Source organism: Belonocnema kinseyi, chromosome 9, assembly GCF_010883055.1.
Source record: "Belonocnema kinseyi isolate 2016_QV_RU_SX_M_011 chromosome 9, B_treatae_v1, whole genome shotgun sequence".
In the NCBI taxonomy this organism is placed as follows: domain Eukaryota; kingdom Metazoa; phylum Arthropoda; class Insecta; order Hymenoptera; family Cynipidae; genus Belonocnema; species Belonocnema kinseyi.
The window spans coordinates 83,666,748-83,683,534 of record NC_046665.1 but is presented as its reverse complement, the minus strand read 5'-3'; the positions used below and the strand labels follow the sequence as shown (position 1 = coordinate 83,683,534).

Here is a 16,787-nt window from a genome sequence, read left to right as displayed (position 1 = left end):
TTTCAACTGAGAGGATTTAATTTTCTCTTACAATAGTTGCATTTTTCCGGTAAAAAAACTAATTTACAGCAAAAACGAAACTTTTTTTTTTTTAAATAGTTACATTTTCAAACAGAGTGATGAATTTTCAACTAAAATGATGAGCATTGAACTAGAATAATTAAATTTTCAAAAAAAGCTTAGTTTTCAACCCAGAAGATTAATTTCTACTAATAATCAAAATAAGAATATTTACCAATTAAATATTTAATAGTTATATTTCTAGTAAAAAAATTAATTAATAAAAAAAAATTGAACAAAATAGTTAAAGTGGCAACTGGAATAGTACAATTTTCCATGAAAAAATTAATTTTCAGCTAAAGAAAAAACACATTTTCAACAAAACAGCTCATGTTTCAACCGAGGAGATGAATGATTAATTAAAAGAATCTTTAAGAACAAGAAATTAATTTTGAATAAATGAGTAATTCTCAACCAAATAAATAAATCTTCATTCATAAAAGATGAAACCAGAATGAAAAATGTATTAGTTGATATTTGAAAGACGATTAACATTTTTAATACAAAATAAAAGAATTTTTAAAAAAGAGGGAATTATCAACAAAATAGCTGAATACAGTAATATAAAGCTACTTTTACAAATGAACAATCAGTGTTAAACACTTTAATATGACACAAATTCTCTGACAATTCGAGGTTTTCCAGGTTTTCCAGATAAGGTAGACACCCTGTAATACAATAAATTGACTTTTTTTAGCGATGCCACAATTTCGTTTAAAATATTTGGTAATCGCTAAAAAAAGGGTAAATTTTTATATAAGATGTATTATCGAAATTTTTCCGTAATTTTAACTGAAAATTAGGCCATTTCCAACTGAATTTTCCTACATTTATCCAAATTTTCCTATATCGTAGATTTCGAATATAAAAAAAAATTATGTTTCATATTTTATTCTTGATTGATCTGGCAAGGATCGGCAGTAGCAGTCCTAAGGGCGCTCAGTTGCGTGAGGAGAAGTTGGTTATAATTTAGAAGCTTTTCAATTTAGAAACATACCAATCTTGGAAGCCTCTTACATTGATAAAAAAAAGAAGTTTCCGAATTTACAAGTATACGAAATGGAAATCACTCGAATTCGAAAGCCTTGCGGAAAAAAAATTTAAAAAAAAACAGCAGAATGATTTGTCTTTATACCAGTAATAAGTAGCTTCACTATTTGGAAAATTTCTCTTGAGTCGGACAGTTGCAGACTGATATGCATGGGACTCGTTAGCGGAAAATCGCAGCATCTTACTCCTAAGCAATAGAATCTAATGGCATAATATACCGAATGTACTTTGTACAATATCGAACACGCCTCGATGAAGAGTGCACACAGTGCACTCAACAATAAGCGTTAATCGATATACATTAAATCGCGCTTGAAAAAATCTTACATACTGTCAATTTCGCGCACTTAAAGTGGGTCCAGCCACCTTGTACAAGTCGGAAACAGTAATCGCAGAAAAGTGAGAAACATGATTTAAAGAAAGAAAAAAAAATACAGAAAGAAAAATAATAATTATCTTTGGTCGTTAAGGGAGGAAAAAAGAGTTATTAGCGTTAATATGATGCAGACCAAGATCACATAGAAACGTGGACTAACAAATGTTTCGGATTCAAAGAAGAATCCATGCATCAGCCACATTCACGCACGACATTGAAGAGACAAATAGATCGATAATAGATTTGTGATCACGAGGACTGCTTTACTCGATCTTCTAACACAGCATCGGCTGCCAATCACAATTGAACCGAGTCTAACATCTAAGTATTTAATACTTAATATTTCATATCTCATATTTAATATTCATTATTCAATACTCCATATTTATAATATATACAGATCGTGTGTTATATTATACTTTATATATAATTATAAAAACAAACTCTCTAACGATGGATTAAAGATTAAAGCTAAGGGAGTAACAGTGCTAAATTAAATAAATGTTACGAAACAAAACATTTATACAAACATCGACGGGGATTCGCACTATAACGATATCAAATCATTAAATAAATATATACAGATGCGTGACGATACTTCTGGTCCGATTAAAGTTAAGTATTTGTGTAAATTGTTCGTTCGCTACGACTTGGTGCGCGACTTGGATTATTGTCAAAATTTTCCCACTGCGATTATGATTTCTTCTATAGTTTTTCTCTTTTTTTCAGGGTGCGGGTGGGGGGGAGGGGGGTTGGGGAAGAATGCGTAGAAAATTGTCTAGGCCTTTGAAAAATTCTTTTGTCTATCTGCCTAAGAAGTGATACGTTTTTCGGGATAAAAGTATGTAAAGTTGAAGTTTTTGCAAGCTAATGTGGTTGTGATGTGACAGGTTGATTGGTGGAGTAGTCACGCGTAACAGAAATCGTTACTTTGTATATTTACACACGAGAATACATAATCTGAGTATCAGTCGCTCGCTATTTATGGTTTGGCGACGATAGAAAGTTGCTACATGGCTGTTGGTCACATACCTAACAATTCCAGGTTTTAGGCACCGGCGAATCCATAGACTTCTAGCACTCTGATCTCGAAGTCACCGCTGGCACAAAGTGGTGGATTGTTGAATGTTGAGCAGCGATCGGTTTTGCCGAACCTTATGTTCTCGTCCATCCATATCGCCTGACCATCGCTGCAATTATCACAAGTTTTGGGCTAATTAGTGAAAAAGGGTACAAGACCGTCGCAGACAGTTGTCAAGTTGCCAACTGCAGTATTACAATTTTTAATAATCTACCGAAAGAGATTAGAGAAAGTCAGACGATTTGCGAATTTGTGCAAAATATAAAAGAGTAACATGTTGATAGACGGAAATAACTTATAGAATTATAAAAACCTGTTTTTTTCGTAGAAAGGAAAATTGTGCGATTTAGAGGATAAGTGAAGATTATTGAATTTTAAAGATAAGATAAAAAATAAGCTATAGTTGGAATCGTTAAACTGCCATACGCCACCTGGTGACAAAAATTCGAACTTGAAAGAATAGGCACGATTTTAAAGATGCATTTTAATTTGTCCATAAAAGTATTTTAACCATTTATTTTTTGGTAAAATTTAAAGTATTTATTGGATAATCAAAATAAGTCTTTTTCGGAAACAAAGCGTTTTAGATGGAATTTACATATTATACAGTGAAAATCCACACTTTTTGACAGAAATATTTTTCTAAAAAAAAAAACAATTATTGTTCTCTTTATTGTGATTTTCAAAAGATTATAAACTGAAATGGATTTATTCTGAAGCAAAAATGAACTCAACGTAAATTTTTATTAATTTACACATGAAATATTTACTATTTAAAAATCTGATCTAGAAGTTAGGTTAGAATTCGTATTTAAATTCCAGTCGTCTATTATTCGTATTCTTGGCATAACATGTATAACATTTGCTGCTACATGCATTAATATCAAGTTTATTTACGCCTCAAATGCATTGAAACTCACATGAAATAATGAAATAATTGTATTTCATTAAAAAACCTATTTCACAAAAATGTGTTTTTTCAATGTATAAGATGGAAATTCGTTCTAAAACTATTTGTTTTTGATGAATATTTGTTTTTAGTATTCAATCATTATTTTATACTTCACAAAACAATCGTAAAAACACTTTTATGCAAAAATTAAAATACATGTTTAAAATTGTACCTACTCTTTCTAGTTCCAATTTTCGGCACCATGTGGCGAAATGGTAGACCACCATTCCCAATTGCATAAGATATATTGTATAAAAATTGTGCTGGATGAACCAGCTATCAGGCATTGCTTGATATGGTTCACAAAATAAATAAAAGTTAAGTTGTAAAATTAAAGGCAATTCCACTCTTCGACTACTCTCATCTAATAAACTATAGCTATTACAAGACTTTACAGCCCACAATGCTCTCAAAATTGGGAAAATAGGGTAATTTTTCACGATAATAGGGGAATATATATTTTAAAATAAAATATATCCAGGTAAATTGCATGAAAATATATTGCATTTTCAACAAGATAGATGAATTTTTAACCAAATACATGTATTTTAAAGCAAATATTTCAATTATTAACTAAGATCATTTAAAAAAGTAGAGTAGTTAAGTTTTTAGCTAAAGAGACACATTTTTAACAGACAAAAAAATTTCAACCCAATAGTTAAATATTAAACGAAAATTTTGGATTTTTTAGTAAAAAGATAAATAGTCAGCCAAAAAAATTAATTTTTAAAAAGTTGTTCCACTCGCAATCAAGTGGTTAAAGTTTCAACTAAAAAATATGAATTCTCAACGAAAAAATTAATGATTTGCATTTCAACCTAAAGGGTTTTTATTTTAAATCAAAAACAATTTAATTCGACCAAAAAATACGAATTTTTAACAATATAGTTGAATTGTCAACCAAAAGGGATCAATTATTTAAAAAAAAAAACGAATTTTCAACAAAACAATTGAATTTCCAATAAAAAAGTTAATTTTTGAACATACAGTTGAATTTTTAACAAAATAGTTGAATTTCCTCAAAAAATAGTTCAATTTTTAACCACCATAGTTGAATGTTAAATAAAAAAAATATATCATTTTCAACCCAAAAATATCAATAGTCAAGAAAAAAGTTAATTTTCAAACAAATAGTTGATTTTTAAAGCCAAAAGACCGATTCCTGAATACGAAAATAAAAAGTCAATTTTCAAACAAATAGTTGAATTTTCAACCACCAAAACAGTTGAATTTTCAACCAAACAGTTAAATTTCCTACAAAATAGTTAAATTTTCAACGAAATAGTTCAATTCTCAATCAAATAGTTGATTTTTTAACAGAACAAATACATTTTTTACCAAATAATAATTTTCAATTAAAAAAGTTTAAATTTTTTTTCGAAAATAAAATTGTAAATTTTAAACCCGAAAATATCCATTTTCCGTGAGAAAGTTAATTTTCAACCAAGAAAAATGCCTGTTCTACCATTAAAATATGAAATTTTATTCAAAAAGAACGAATTTGCTTTCCAACAAGATGAATGTCTAACAAAACAGATGAACTTTTTATCGAATGGGGAAATTTTCAAACAATAAAAAATTCAAATTTAACAAAAAGTTTGTGTTTCCAACCACAGAGTTGAATTTTCAAGTAAAAAAGACAAAGTTTTTATGAAACAATTGAATTCTCAACAAAAAAGTTTTTTTTCTTTTGAACCATTAAAAAAGACATCCAAACCAAAAAGTATGAATTTTTTTTATAAAAAAAGACGAATTTTATACAAAACAGTTGATTTTTCAACAAAAAAGGAAAACAGTTGAATTTTTTATTTGAACAAAATAGCTGCCTCTTTAAAAAAATAGTTAGCATTAGTGTAAATTTCAACCAAACGTTGGGTTAACAAAAAGGTTAAACTTTAACCGAAAAAAATTTATTTAAAACCAAATAGTTGAATTTTCAAGCCAAAAAGATGACTTTTTCAGAAGACACTAGAATTTTTAACAAAACAGTTTATTTTTAATCAAAAAAGACGAATTTCCAAACCAAAAGTACAAATTTTCTATCTAAAAATACGAATGTTCAACATAACAATTGAATTTTCAACCAAAAGGTTGATTTTTTAACACAATAGTTGATTTCTACGAAAAATAATAAAATTTTCAAAAAAATAGTTGAATTTTTAATTAAAAGAGACGAATTCTGTACAACAACAAAAAATAACTAAGACTTTTCTGCGGGAAAAAATGGATGAGATTCTGAATTTTTTACAGGCTTCGAACTCAATTATTGATAAATTCGAATATGTCATGTAATTTTTTAAATATTAAATTTAAGGGTTAACTATTTCATAAAAATTAAATTGAAGGATTAACTTTTTTAAAATCTGATACACAATATAAATCTCAAATAATGTCGCGCGAAATCCTTTCAAACCTTTTAAAGTACCCTTGAAGCTTTGAAATCCTCTAAAAATTCATGGAAAACTTGTCAATCTTTTTTTAAATCCCTCGAAATCTTTAAAATCCGTTCGAATCCACTGATATCAATTAAAAACCCTTGAATTCTGTTGCAATCTTATGAAATTTCTGGAAAACTCTATAATTTTTATAAGTCCCTTGAAATATATATAAATTCCTTAACATGTTATGGAATCTTTTAATTTCTTTTGAAATCATATGAATCCCTAAAATATTTCAAACTTCCTTGAAACCTTTCAAATGTTTTAAATTTTCTTAAATCTTACGCAATCATTTGAAATTCCTTAGTTGCGATATCTTGAAATTGTCTATAATCCTACGAAATTCTTCGAAATTCTTAAAAATGTATAAAATCTCTTCATTCTTGTGTAATCCCTAGAAATCTTTTGATAAATGGCATTTACTCCCTAAAGTTCTCTAGACATTCTTTAAAATTTCCTGAAATCTCTTGAAATCCTTTGATAACCCTTTAAAATTCCTTGAACTTTGTGAATCTCTTGAAATTTCTTGGAATCCTGTAAAATCCCCTAAAATCTTTCTAATCCACTGAAATCTATTAAAATCTTTGAAATTTTGAAAGCCTTTGCCGGTTCTATAAAATTGCATATGGCTGATAAGATCCCTGATAAATTACTTAAAATACTTTGAAATTCCAAAAATTATCTTGAAATTTGAAACTTCTCAGAATGTTTTCAAAAATGTTCACATTCTTTTTTTAAATATCTTAAAATTCCTCAAAATCTTTGGAATTGTCTAAAATCCCTTGGTATATTTTAAAATACTACTCTAAAAGCTTAGAAAACCCTATAAAATCGCTGAAATCATTTAAAAATCTTTCAAATTCTTTGCAATCTTTTGAAATCTTGTGAAATTTTTAGAAATCCCCTGGAATATTTTGAAATTTGGATTTTTGAGATGGCGGATGTCTTATTTTCGTTAATCTTATTACATGGAAAGTATAAAGTATAAAATATGGAAAGAAATTCCCTGACAATTTCGGGATTTGTCCAGGTATCTTAAGTTGTCTTCGGGTTATAATTTTGTATAGTATGAAGCAGTTCCAATATTTCACATTTTTTAAACAATCGACTGGAAATATGTATATAGTTGCGTTTATAAAGCTTTGACAAATTATATTAAAACATATTCTTCAATATATTATCACAATCTAGTAATTATATAGTTAAATAGTACTAAAAACATAATTCTTTCTTTTATTTATCTCTAAAGTTCATGAATTTCAATGATAATTCAAACAAATTTTTATTTTTATTTATTTATTAAATTTAGTTTAAATCGCTTCAAATTCCTACCTTTTTACGTAAACACATTGCATTTTTAACAAAATAAATAAATTTTCTACCAAAAATGAAGATTTTTCAATTATATACATAAATTTTCAACTAAATAGTTGAATTTTCCAGTAAAAAATCAATTTCAAACCAAATCGTTGAATTTTGAACTAAAAAATGTTTTCAGGCAAAAATGGAATAGATAACTTTTCAGCTAAAAAAAATAATCTTACACACACACACACACACACACACACAAAACAAATTTTCCACCAAAGTGATGAATTTTCAACTAAAAAGATGATTCTTCAACTGAAACAGATGAATTTTAAATTAAACATGTGAATTTTCAACCAAGAATATAACCAAACCGATAAATTTTCAACTAAAATAATAAGTATTTAAGTGGAATTTTTTCATTTTCAACCAAAAAGATGAATTTTTTAACACGAAAATTAATTTTCTACCAAAAAAGATATTTTTTAACAAAATACATGAATTTTCAACTGCAAAAGACAAATTCTCAACCAAATAGTTGAGTTTTGAACTAAAAAAAGATCAATTTTTAACAAAAAATGTATTGGTTAAATTATTAATAAAAAATAGATTTTAAACCAAACTGATGAATTTTTTACTTTAATGATGAATCTTAGACTGGAATAAATAAATTTTAAACCAAAAAGATGAATCTTTAACTCGAATAGTGGAATTTTCAACCAAAAAAATCAATTTACAACCCAGAAGATCAATTTCTACAAAACAAAAAAACGAATATTCAACCAAATATATGAACTTTTAATTAGGAAAGATAAATTGTCAAGCAAAAATGGAATAGTGCAATTTTCAGTGAAAAAATTAACTTTTCACAACAACAACAAAATTTTCAACCAGAGTGATAAATTTTCAACTAAAATAATGAATCTTCGAGTAGAATAGATAAATATTAAACCTAGAACATACATTTTTAACAAAAGAGTTTAACTTTTAAACAAGTAGTCTTATTTTCAACCAAAAAGATGACTTGTCAACTAAAAAAATGAATGTTTAACTACAATACTTGCATTTTTAAAAAGGAATATTAATTTTCTAACAAAAAAGTAATCATTTTCGACCAGAAAAGACGATTTTTCAACAAAATACATGAATGCTCAACTAAATGAGACGATTTCAAATAATTAATTGAATTTTGAACTAAAAAAAGATAAATTTTTAACCAAAACTGGAATAGTTGAATTTTCAGTTTAAATAATTAATTTTCAAGTTAATGTGCAGAATTCTTAAAAATAAAACGAAGAATCCAACGACGTGGTTTCGTTGCTATTCCTGCCTGCTCAAATTTCGTTTGGCTTGGTAAGGGTGCTTTATGAATGCCGAAACGTTGGTGATTATTTTTGTTACAAATGTTTTTTATTGTGATTTGATAATAATAAAAGTAATAAAGACGAAAGAAAAAAGTAAAGAAAGAGGATTTGGTTGGTTGCCTTCACATTTTTCTTTCCTTTTTTTTAAGAAAAATATTATCTTTTTTTCTTCAAATTTAATTAGGATCATTTTATGGTGCTTGTCCAAATTTGATCGTTCGATCGTTGGATTCTGAAAAAGGAATTGTCAACTAAAATTATTAATCTTTTGGAATAGTTGAATTTTCAAGCAAAAAGATTAATTTTAAAACTAAGAAGAATAATTTTTACCAAAAAATACGGATTTTCAACAAAGTACATCAATCTTTCACTAAGAAAAGATAAATTATCAATCAGAAATTTAATCTTTTTTAAAGGAATTAATTTATAGGTAAAAAAATAATAATTTCAACCAGAGATTAATTTCCACCTAAAATGATGCAATATTCCACTTGAATCGTTACACTTTCAATTAAAATAATTAATTTTCATACAAAAAAAAAACAACAAAAAGATTAATATTCAACCAAGAAGATTATTTTTTATCAGTAGAGCAATTTCCAATTAAAGAGGATAATTTTATAACGAAAAATTGAAGTAAAATTTTTAGTTAAAAAAAGGAATGTTCAACCAAAGAGAACATTTTTTAGCTAAAATGATGGAATATTCCACTGGAATAGTTATATTCTGGCTTAAAAAAAATCCATTTTTAAGGGAAAAAAACTTGTCAACAAAAGAGTTGAAGTTTCAACTGAAATAGTTAAATTTTCAATAAAAAAATTAAATTTCAGTTAAAGAAAAAACGAATTTTCAAGAAAACTGATGAATCTTCAGCCACAAAAATTAATTTTTGACAAAAGAGTTTTACTTATAACCAAGTATTAAATTTTCATTCGAAAAAAGATGAGAGTTTGAATTGTACCAAAAAATGCGAGACTTTAAAGTGCGAGACTTTAAAGCACGTAAAAATTGTAGCTCTAAAATCACGCGCTTTCGTGAATTAATCTCTTGAAATTTATCTCCATGTATGAAAGATTTTTCAGCCAAGAGAGAATAAATTCCAAACTAATTGTTGAATTTTAAAGCAAACAGATCGATTTTCACTATTAAGGAGATTAATTTTTTACCACAAAGAACAAATTTTCAACAAGAGACATGAATTTTCGAATTGAAACGATCAATTTTTAACCAAAAACGCAACAGTTAAATTTTCAGTTACAAAAAATTAATTTGCAAAAAAAATCAACCAAATAGTTAAATACAGTAATATAAAGTTACTTTTAAAAATTAAGGATCATTCTTATTTAATTTTATGTTACAATAATAAAAAAAAAACTAAGCACGTTCTCGAAAATATTCCCTGACTTAAGAAAGAAAAATCTCGAACATATCCAGGTTTTTTCAGGTATATAAAAATTCCCTGACAATTCGAAGTTTTTCAGGTAGAGTCAGAATTTGACACTTTTAAAGGATTCGTACTTAGATATTGAGAAATTTTGCTAAATCTAAACTTACCCTCCGCCAATTGTGATCATTTTTGCGTCGGCAGCCATAAATAGTTCCGCTGAGTGATGTACTCGAGAATCGTTATGGGATGAGTCCATCCCTACCCAGGGATACTTGGCTCGTTCTGGATACAAACTAAACAGGAATGTTTCTCCCGTCCCAAAATATGCTTGCCTCTGACCTTTGTCGTCCTTCAAATTTCTCTCGCACCATCTTGTGGAACAGTAAGCCCCAAATACCTTGAATAAAAAAATCGAAGCATTATTACAGAAAGGTTGAAAACTTATTTTCAAAAATTCCCTGACTTTTTCCGCATTTTTCACTGACTAATTTCTCATTTTTCCTGATCATTAATGTTTAAAGACCAATATTCCAATTTTGTAACATTTTTAACAAAGAATCTTATATAAACAGGATAAATCCATGTCAATGTCAAATTTATTTATTTTAAATTAACAAGATCAATTTTCTACAATAAAAGATGAATTTTCAACAAAACAGTTGAACTTTCGACCGAAAAAGATGACTTTTAAAAAAATAGTTTATGTTCAACAAAATAATTGAATTTTCATGAAACTGGTTGAATATTTAACGGAATTGTTGAATTTTCAACCAATTGGTCGAATTTTCAAACAGAAAAGATGAATCTTCAACCAAAAATAGGTGATTTTTCATCTAAAAATGAATTCTCAACAAAACATATAATAACTTAATATTTTAACTGGAAAGAAATAGAATTTAAAAAAATTTAATTTTCAAGCTAAAAACAAAACAAAAAGGAAACAACATTTTCCACCGACAAATATTAATTTTTACCGAATACGAATTTTCAACAGAATAGTTTATTTTCAACAAAAAAGATAAATTTGCGATTAAAATCATGAATATTTAAACAATCAAAAAGTTAATTTTTAACAAAGTAGTTCAATAATTGTTTGGGAATTTTAAAATACGTTGGGTTTTACATCGTTCGATTTATCAAATTATTATTAAAAAATGCATCAAAACGTGTCCTGATTTTCTAGCGCTCTTCAAAAATAAAGGAAAAATCGAATTTCCTAACAAAATTGAAAGTTCGAAAGAGTATTTGAAATAATTAACATATTGTACACATTGTAATCAATTATTCAAATAAAAATTTTGACATCGAAAGAGTCATTTGTGTAATATTCATAAACTTAGGGATTGAACACAAAATTTTATTATTTTGTTAAAAATTCAAAAATTTTGTTGAAAACAACAAAAAATCAATCGTTTTGGTTAAAAATTGAATCGATTTTTTGAAAATATATATTCAAATATGAACTGTTTTGTTAAAAATTCAACTATTTTGTAGAAATCTCGTATTTTTGGCATGAAAATTCCACATTTTTATAAAATTTTCTTTCTTTATTTACTGAAACATCTTTCTTGGTTGAAAATTTGTATTTTTGATTTGGTTTTCGTTTGTTAAATATTCGTCTCCTTCGGTTGAATTCAACTGTTTTGGGTTTAATAGTAAAATATTTTTTGGCTGAAATATCTAATATTACATTGTTCGTAGAAAATTCTACTTAGTTTAAAACAGAACTACTTTTTTTTAAATTTCAATCTGTTGGTTTATGATTCATCATTTAAATTAAAACCTCCCTTTTTGGTCGAAAATTAATTTTTAATTGGTTGAAAATTAATTGTTTAACTAAAAATTTGACTATTTCATTTTTGGTTCAATATGGATCATTTTTACTTGAAAATTCATATATTTTGTTGAGAATTCTTCTTTTTTGGTAGAACATTAATCTTCATTGTTAAAAATCCATCTTTCTGGTCGAAAATTTATCAATATAATTGAAAATTTATTCCTTTGGTTAAAAAAATAATTATTTAGTTGAAGCCACGTCTTTTGTGATAGAATATTAATCTTTTTGGTTAAAAATTCATCTTTCTGGTTGATCCTTTATTTCTTTGGGTGAAAATATAATTACTTCTTTGAAAATTAATTTTTTAAGTTTTAGAATTAAATCTTTAACTTTAATTATAAATATACCATTTTGGGTTGAAATGTATAATTTTTCGTTGAAAATTTGTCTTTTTTGGTAGAAAATTAATTTTGTCGTTAAAGATTCCTCATTTTAGTTGAAAATTCATTTCTTTGGTTCAAAATAAAACTATTTTATTAAAAATTCATCTTTTGAGGTAGAATATTAATCTTTATGGTCAAAAATTAATTTTTTCGTTGACAATTAATTTCTTTGGTTGAAAATTTAACTATTTTGTTGAATTTTTTTTTAATTAAAAATTTACTTATAATTAAATTGCAATGAAGTATACATTCATTGCAATTTTTGTCTTTTTTTTGGTTAAATTTTTATGTTTGCAAATTCATATCTTTTGGTTGACAATTCATTTCTTTGGTTAAAAATTTAACTATTTTGTTTAAAAATCCATTTTTATCATTTAAAATTAATTTTTAAACTAAAAATATAACTATGCCATTTTAGGTTGTAAGCTACTTCATGGTTAAAAATGGATCAATTTGGTAGAAACTTAATTTCTTGGGTTGAAAACTGAACCTGAAGGAAAATGTATAATGGTCAGGAAAAATGAAAAATTGCTCAGGGAAAAGACAGGGAAAGTTAGGGAATTTCGAAACTGCATTTTGTAACAATCTTGTTTTTCAAATGGCGCACCTAAAATTAAATTGTTTTAGGTTTGGTGCATCCTTATTTTCCGATAAAGATATATTTTCACTCTAACTATAATAATAATGGTATTGTTTAATTTAAAAGCTGCGTTCGTTTTCTATTCTTATTTATTATTATTTCATTAAGGAAAATCCAAAACCAAATCGGTTATGATCTCATTATACTGCCGGGGATCAAGGAATTCCGATCTTTACTAATCACCCCAGGTGAAGAGCTTCACAAAGTCATAATATGTCATAGGCCACACAGAAATACGCCTAATTATTTAAAAAAAAGATTTCCTATCGGATTAAAGTAATACGGTCGAATAAAGCTCACCTCGTTGTTGCAAGTTTTGATCATTAAAAGAGTTGGTTCATGTTGTTCAACACGGACGTAGAAAGTCGTGAGTGAACAGCCATGCTCTTCTGTGGTGTAGAGTAAAATCGGTTGATACATCGTAATCCTAACAGGCAGCCACGACCAAAGTGTGAACAACTGTGGAAAGAAACACGACAGTTGAATAATTAAGACTTACGAGTTTAATCTCTCGTTATTTCAATCTCAACAACGACTATTTATAACTGCTTGAAAACAACAATTAAATAATCCAGACAGATCATGCGCTTCAGCATAAATTTCTGAAACAAGTTGCAAAAATATATATATTGCTTTGACTTAATCATTTTATGTATCGTCTGACTTTAACAGCGATTAAAATGTGTGATTTGTCCCAAATCAAATATTTAGTCAGATTTACCAAAAAATAAGTCTAAACGAATTGAAAAATATTCAGCATAATTCATGCAAAGTCGATCAACAATGATTAAGAGTGTAATTAAAAATAATACTCTTTTTTTAAATAAAAATTTAATCAAGTTTCAAATTTGGATAATCAAAAGCTGAAAGAATATATGTACATACATACAGTTATTATACAAAAAATTGGTTTTTGCAAATGCATTCCTCATGCAGTGAATATCAAAATAAGTTTTCAGGCTCAGGATATCAAGATGCAGTGAAAAAATAAGATACCAAACAAGGAAATAATGATTTTGCAATGAAAATGAGTTAAAGTCTAGACAGTAATTAAGCATATGATTTATAAAAGAACGAAAAATTACAAAGAAGACAGTAAATAAAAAAAAAGATAACGTGCTGAAAAAATACGGGAATCTGGGTCAAACTTTTTCCATTTTCTACTTCGTAGTTATTAACATTAGCCAAGATAAACTCTGAATTAGTAATGGTGCAAACTATCAACTTTAAAATACGTCTACTCGTAAATAAAGAATCTACCAAAAATTCAACCCACATCTTACGAAAAGCAGGAATAATAAATAATACAACGTAAAATTATAATTAAGGCATCTGAAAAAAATCATTGCCTACTTTTTAAAGATTAATCAATTAATCAATAATTCGACAAATTTGCGTTACATCCGGAAGCGAAGAATGGCGGTATTAGTTAATATTAATAATGAAGAACAGGGTGGCCGCAAAACTTCATTTTCAAAATTCAATGACTTTTCCCTGACTAACTTTTTATATTTTATATTTTATTTATAAATGAAATGAAACAATTTATAATTCTCAGGAGTAATTTAGAGGAATTTAAGGTATCCAAGATGAATTAAATTTAAATATCCTTGAATTTAAAATAAAATATATATTAAATTGTTTAAAATATTTTGAAAGATTTTGAATATTTTTAAAGCTCTCGATAATTTCTGGAAATTTTGTTAACTACCCTAAGATCTTGAAAATCTTTGAAATCCCTTGACATTGAAGTTCTTGAGCATTCCTTGGAGTTTTAAAAATACCCTAAAATTGAGAAAATCTTGTGAAGTCCTTTGAAAAAATTGTAAACTCTTGAAAATACTTTGTAATTAAATTTTTTTTACATCTTGAAAATCCATCGGATTCACTTCAAATTGTTTAAATCTTTTAAAAATACCCTGAGAGATTTAAAATCCTTTAAAATCCCATTAAATTACTGAAATCAATAGAAATTTTGTAATTACATTAAAATCCTTTGAAATAACTTGAAAAACTATTAATCTCTTGAAAATCCTTTGGAATTTTAAAAGTTAGGGTAAAATCTTTTAAAGCTTTTGAAAATCTTTGATATATTTTAAAGCTCTAATATCTTTAGAATTTTTGGAAATCCATTGCAATTTTTTTAAACTTGAAAATTCTTTGGAATTAAAACAAAAAAAAACTAAAATCTCGAAAATCCTTTGGAATAACTGGAATTTTTAAAAGTACCATACAATATTTCCAATTGTTAAACATTTTATGAAACTTTTTAAAACTCTTGATAATTTCTGGGATTTTTGGTTATCCTAATATTCTTTGAAATCTTTCAAAATCTTTTGATTATACCTTGTAATTGTAAAATAAATCATTTAAATCCTTGTAAATTAATTGAACATTTTTTAATTTCTTATAAATGCCCTGCAATACCCTAAAAATTTCCAATCCTTTGAAATCTTTTGAAAGACCTTCAAATTTTAAAAACGCATTAAAAAAAGAAAACATAAAAACTTAGAAATCCTTTAGAATCCCTTTAAATGATAAAAATCTATTTTAAAAAATCCTTTGAAATTTTTAAAAATACCCTACATTCTTCAAACAGCTTTGAAATCCCTACAAACTATTGAAATTTATTAAAAATTTCTTCGAATCTTTGAACACATCCCAAAATATATATTTTTTAAATTAAGAAAATTCAAAAACAGGTATATACCTAAATTCCATAGTGGTCAACTCACGGTTAATTTTATTGAAACAAAAGTGACCACTGACTTTATCTTTAAAAACTGCTTAAAGAAAAAAATGGACTAAAAGTGACTGTATAGCAGTCCTGATTATTCTGAAGTTACTTAAAATGCTTCTTAAAGAAAATCCTTGATTCTTGCCATTTTTTTTTCTTCAAAATCCATTACTTTTCTTTAACAACAAAATTCCCTGGCTCTTTTCTGATTTCCAGGTTTTTCCTGACCTGCAGCCACCCTGAAAAAATCTCATTAAAACTGAAAGCTTTTACGAGTTAGGAATAAAAAATGGGGTTTGGAATAAAATAACGAAAATAGCCCACTGGATAATCGAAAATAACTGTTCAGGCGGAGCAGAATGGACAATGGACATGCCACAGGTACGACGAACGAACGAACGAACGAACGAACGACCTACAAATACCCAATTTCATATTTACAGAATTAGTCCACCTTGAGTACTTACATCATTCATATCTAGAATCTGAGATCGAATGCTTTGTATGGGGTAAACACCCATTGAGAGAGCGCGGGGTCCAGGACTGTGTGCACCCTACACCGACCACCATTAAATCCGTCATCATTCCAGAAACGCAGCAAAACACAAGACAACATGGAGCCGTCAATTTCAATTGCATGCTCCTTTCATTTTTACCAAATAAGCCTTTCTTTTGAGACCGATAAATCTCAATAGGACAACAATAATTACAGGCGACTACCCAGTCAAAAAGAATCGATTGAATGGAAATTTATTTTTATCGGGGAATTTCAAAATGCCGATTTACACCATTTCAATCGACAACCATACAACCACCACCGATTTTGGAAAATTGCGTTGGATTACACTATCTACGGATAGTCTCGGAACGCTAATCGGATGACCCACTGTGTGTAGGTCCTTGACTTTGAAAGGTGATAGCAGCGTTCAGAATTAAGATTAAAAATTGGTTTTAAATCGTTAAAAATCTGATTAAATTCTGCGTTAAACGAGAAAGACAAAAATAAATCGTTTGAAGCAGAATTTAATAAGCCTTTTAAAGGCTTAAAAAACTATTTTTTATCTGAATTCTGGACGGCGCTATCAACTTTGAAATTCAAAGCTAAGTTTTAATAGTACACACAGTTGATGATCCAATACTATAAGATGAGAGTCTACTTTTCACTTCTTTTTTT

At 27.3% G+C, this 16,787-nt stretch overlaps 1 protein-coding gene across 4 annotated transcripts in view; it reads right to left on the bottom strand.

The window, feature by feature from the left end:
* Positions 1–546: 546 nt before the first annotated feature.
* The window catches only part of LOC117179886 (GTPase-activating protein skywalker), a 55,881-nt gene continuing 39,640 nt past the window's right edge, over positions 547–16,787 (bottom strand). For 2 of the 4 annotated variants that reach the window (XM_033372075.1, XM_033372072.1), the window contains 4 exons: positions 16,081–16,167; positions 13,177–13,335; positions 10,184–10,413; positions 547–2,676 (listed from right to left, as the gene is read on the bottom strand). In XM_033372075.1, coding sequence (XP_033227966.1) covers positions 2,535–2,676; positions 10,184–10,413; positions 13,177–13,335; positions 16,081–16,167 — 618 coding nt within the window. In that variant the 3' untranslated portion in view covers positions 547–2,534. The remainder of the gene's footprint in view (positions 2,677–10,183; positions 10,414–13,176; positions 13,336–16,080; positions 16,168–16,787) is intronic. The other 2 variants (XM_033372073.1, XM_033372074.1) reach the window with 1 other exon arrangement.